The sequence below is a fragment of the Mandrillus leucophaeus genome, unplaced genomic scaffold, assembly GCF_000951045.1.
Source record: "Mandrillus leucophaeus isolate KB7577 unplaced genomic scaffold, Mleu.le_1.0 Scaffold137, whole genome shotgun sequence".
Classification (NCBI taxonomy): Eukaryota; Metazoa; Chordata; class Mammalia; order Primates; family Cercopithecidae; genus Mandrillus; species Mandrillus leucophaeus.
The window spans coordinates 1,954,104-1,957,671 of record NW_012101332.1 but is presented as its reverse complement, the minus strand read 5'-3'; the positions used below and the strand labels follow the sequence as shown (position 1 = coordinate 1,957,671).

Below are 3,568 nucleotides of genomic sequence, written 5' to 3'. Positions count from 1 at the left end.
AGTGAGCCATGTTTGTGCTTCTGCACTCCAGTGCCAAACCCTGACAGAGCCAAACCCTGTGTCAAAAAACAAACAAACAACTGTTCTCCCTGTTTCAACCACATGTCTGTGCAAGAACAGATTTTCTTTGCAGGCAAAATCCAAAACAACAAATCACAACAGACTAAAATGAAAACAGATCTGAGGAGAATCCAGGTGTCAGTTACCAAACCAGATACTAAAGAGATTTTAGGCCAGGCGCGGTGGCTCATGCCTGTAATCCCAGCACTTTGGGAGGCCGAGACCAGAGGATTGCTTGAGCTTAGGGGTTCAAGACCAGCCTGGGCAACATGGTGAAATTCCATCTCTATAAAAAAATACAAAAGCTAGCCAGGTATGGTGGTGGGTGCCTGTAATCCCAGCTACTGGGGAGGCTGAGGTGGGAGAATCGCTTGAACCCTGCAGGGCGGAGGCTGCAGTGAGCCAAGATTGTGCCACTACACTCCAGCCTGGGTGACAGAGTGGGACCCTGTCTCAAAAGAGTAAAAAATAAAAGATTTTTAAAAGATGCAAGCAACGTCACTCTCCTCACTCAATTTCTTCTCTTGCAAAATACAGTTTTTTCATTAAAAATATCATTTACATTAATACAGAAGGTATTTGTTATTGTCAATTTTAAATGACAGTAAAAAAATTTAAATGTCTCAGTTTTAATACCTCATTTAGTAAATATTGCTAGCTATAGTGCACATAAGCTAAAGTTCTTTGAAGTTCTCCGTAAGTTTTAGCAGTGTAAAACAGTTCTGAGATTAACAGTGTAAAACAAATAGTCCTGAGATTTAAAGTGTATGGAAATTGCTGCTACATACCAAGCTCGGTTCTGTCCCACCAACCCTTTTTTTTTTTGAGACAGGGTCTTACTCTGTCACCCAGGTTGGAGTGTAGTGGCATGATCTTGGCTCACTGCAACCTTTGCCTCCTGGGCTCAAGTGACCCTCTTGCCTCAGCTCTCCAAGTAGCTGAGACTACAGGCGTGAGCCACCATGCACAGCTAATTTTTTTATTTTTTAAATTTTTTTGTAGAGATGGGGTTTCACCATGTTACCCAGGCTGGTCTTGAACCCCTGAGGTCAAGTGATCCACCTACCTCAGCATCCCAAAGTGCTGGGATTACAGGCATGCACCACCGTGCCCAGCCTCCACCACATTTTTTTTTTTTTAAAGACAGGATTCTCTCTGTTGCCCAGGCTGGAGTGTAGTGGCCAATCATGGCTCACTGCAGCCTTGAACTCCTGGGCTCAAGCGATCCTCCCACCTCAGTCTCCCAAGTAGCTGGGACTACAGGTGCTTGCCACCACACATGACTAAGATTTTTTTCTTTTTTCCTAAGAGGCAGAGGTCTCACTATGTTTCCTAGGCTGGTCCCAAACTCGTGACCTCAAGTGATTCTCCCGCCTCAGCCTCCCAAACTGCTAAGGCTACAGGTGTGAGCCCCCACACCCAGCCTCAGTTCTGCCTCTTTACAGGTAGCAACTCCTTTACACCTCACCATGAGGTTGCACTAATATCACCCCATTATCCAGATGAGGAGGCTGAGGCCAGAGAGGTTAAGCCACTTGCCCAAGATCAGGCAGCAGGTACATAGCAAAGATGGGATTCTAACCCATTTGGTCTGGGTGCCGAGGGTCCAGGGTCCAAGCTCTTGCCCTGACAGTGGAAGGATCCTAATCAAAGACTGGGAGGCAGCCATCCTGGTGGGGAAGAGGAGAGGAGGGATGGAGAAGGGGCTGGGTAATCCAGCTCTGTTATCACTCATCCATTGGTTCCTTCCAAAACTGGCTCTGAGGCCTACTGTGCACAAACGAACAAATGTGCCAGGTCCCAGAAGCGCAACAGAGATGCAATGAACAAGGACAGCAGCAGCCCCCTTAGGAGAGCAGGAGAGCACTCCCTGTGGGCTGGGCACCGTGATCATTCCGCACACTTCCAGGTGTACCAGGGCCTGTACTTCCCATTCCACAGAGGCAGATGACAGAGGCTCGGGAGAAATGAGCCACCTGCTTAGGGGCTCACGGTGGGGATTCCTGAACCCTCAAACAATGAAGCGCCGCTGGGCCTCGCTGGGAGAGGCGTAGAAAGGGGTCAGGGACACTTACCTGGGTAAGACAGATGGACTTGCTCTGGGGCAGCGCTGGGGGCCCCTGGGGACCCCTGGACTCCCAAGGAGAATAGCAGGAGTAGAGAGCAACAGGACCAGTAGCCAGGAAGGGGGTGCATGGTGGTGGGGTGGTGACCGCAGACAGCGGAAAAGTGGAGGGACTGAGGAGATCACCTCCTCACAGGTACAGCAGGAAGGGCTGGGAGGTTGGGGAATAGAGGATGATCTGGCAGTCCTCTGGGGGACAGAGGCAGGAGGGCAGGGAGGTCTCCTTCAAGATGGGTGGTTATCCAGACGCTGGAGAGAGAAACCAAAATTAAGAATGGCTAAGGAGCAGCAGCAGAGCTCTCTGAGCCTCACTCACAGTGTGCCAACCGCTTGACATAGATGAACTCACGGAAGCCTCATGACATTGCTATGAGGTGGTGGCTGTGAGCATCGTCATCCCCATATCACAGATGAGGAAACTGAGCAGCTGAGTGATTCAACTGCACAGCTAGGATGCGATGGAGCCAGGATTTGAACCCAGGAGGGCCTGATTCCGGAGCCTTGCTCCTAACCAGAGCTCACTCTCAGTGCTGGGGGCCTGGGAGTGGGGTGGAGGCTGTGTAGGAGGTTGCATTCGGCAGCCCCATCCCCAGCTCTCCACCCTGCTGTTAGAAACCCCAGTTCTCCTACCTACTCCCGAGATTCCAAGTATTCCTGCCTGCTCCCGGGATCTCGCCTCTCTACTCCATCCTTAGCCTTCCATTTTGCTCCTAGTGACCCCAATCCTCCCATGCCACCCCCAGATCCTTTAAGTCCATCCTGGCCAGAGCGGCCGCATCCTTTCTCCCCATCCCCAGCGTCCCTGCCCTTCCACCATCTGTTCCCACCCGCCTTCTCCCCAGCGCTTCCCCGCCTGCTCCAGCTCTGTCTCCAGCTGCCAGGCTGGAGCCGGGTCGGGACCATCCGGGAGCGGGGGTGCCCTCCCGGACCCCGGCTCACCCTCGGGGGCGCCAGCTTGCCAGCACGCGCCTCTCCAGCCACCAGCGCCGCCCCGGTATTTATGAGTTCGTGGGTGCCGAGGCCTCTCGCCGCCTACAGCCGTCCCAGCCCCGGAAGAGCCGGTCGCCTCGGGGTGACAGCCTCCCTAGACAGCCAGGGCCCCGGGTCCCACAGGTCCTGCCGGTCCTGGGCACCCCACACCCACCCGCCCACCGCCCCCCCCCCAGGGCGTGGCGCGGGAAGGGGGACCCAGGAAGGCTGGGTGCGTCTCGGCCGCCACCTCCGCGTCGGCCACCAGGTGAGCGCCCGGCAGGTAAGCCTGCGCTCATCCTTCAGGCGCCCACTTTTCAGCTGGGGGGCCCCCAGGGCACGGACACCGGCCCCTACCCTGGCCCTGCCCCATCCCCAGGTACCCAGATGTGCAGGTACCGGGGGATCCCCAAC

At 54.5% G+C, this 3,568-nt stretch overlaps 1 protein-coding gene across 1 annotated transcript in view; it reads right to left on the bottom strand.

Moving 5' to 3' along the window:
• The window catches only part of LOC105534597 (iron/zinc purple acid phosphatase-like protein), a 28,499-nt gene extending 25,278 nt beyond the window's left edge, over nt 1-3,221 (bottom strand). Inside the window, exons 1-2 of the mRNA XM_011973356.1 lie at nt 3,125-3,221; nt 2,136-2,434 (exon numbers count right to left, since the gene is read on the bottom strand). Of these exons, the coding sequence (XP_011828746.1) occupies nt 2,136-2,256 (121 nt within the window). The 5' untranslated portion in view covers nt 2,257-2,434; nt 3,125-3,221. The remainder of the gene's footprint in view (nt 1-2,135; nt 2,435-3,124) is intronic.
• Nucleotides 3,222-3,568: the final 347 nt, after the last annotated feature.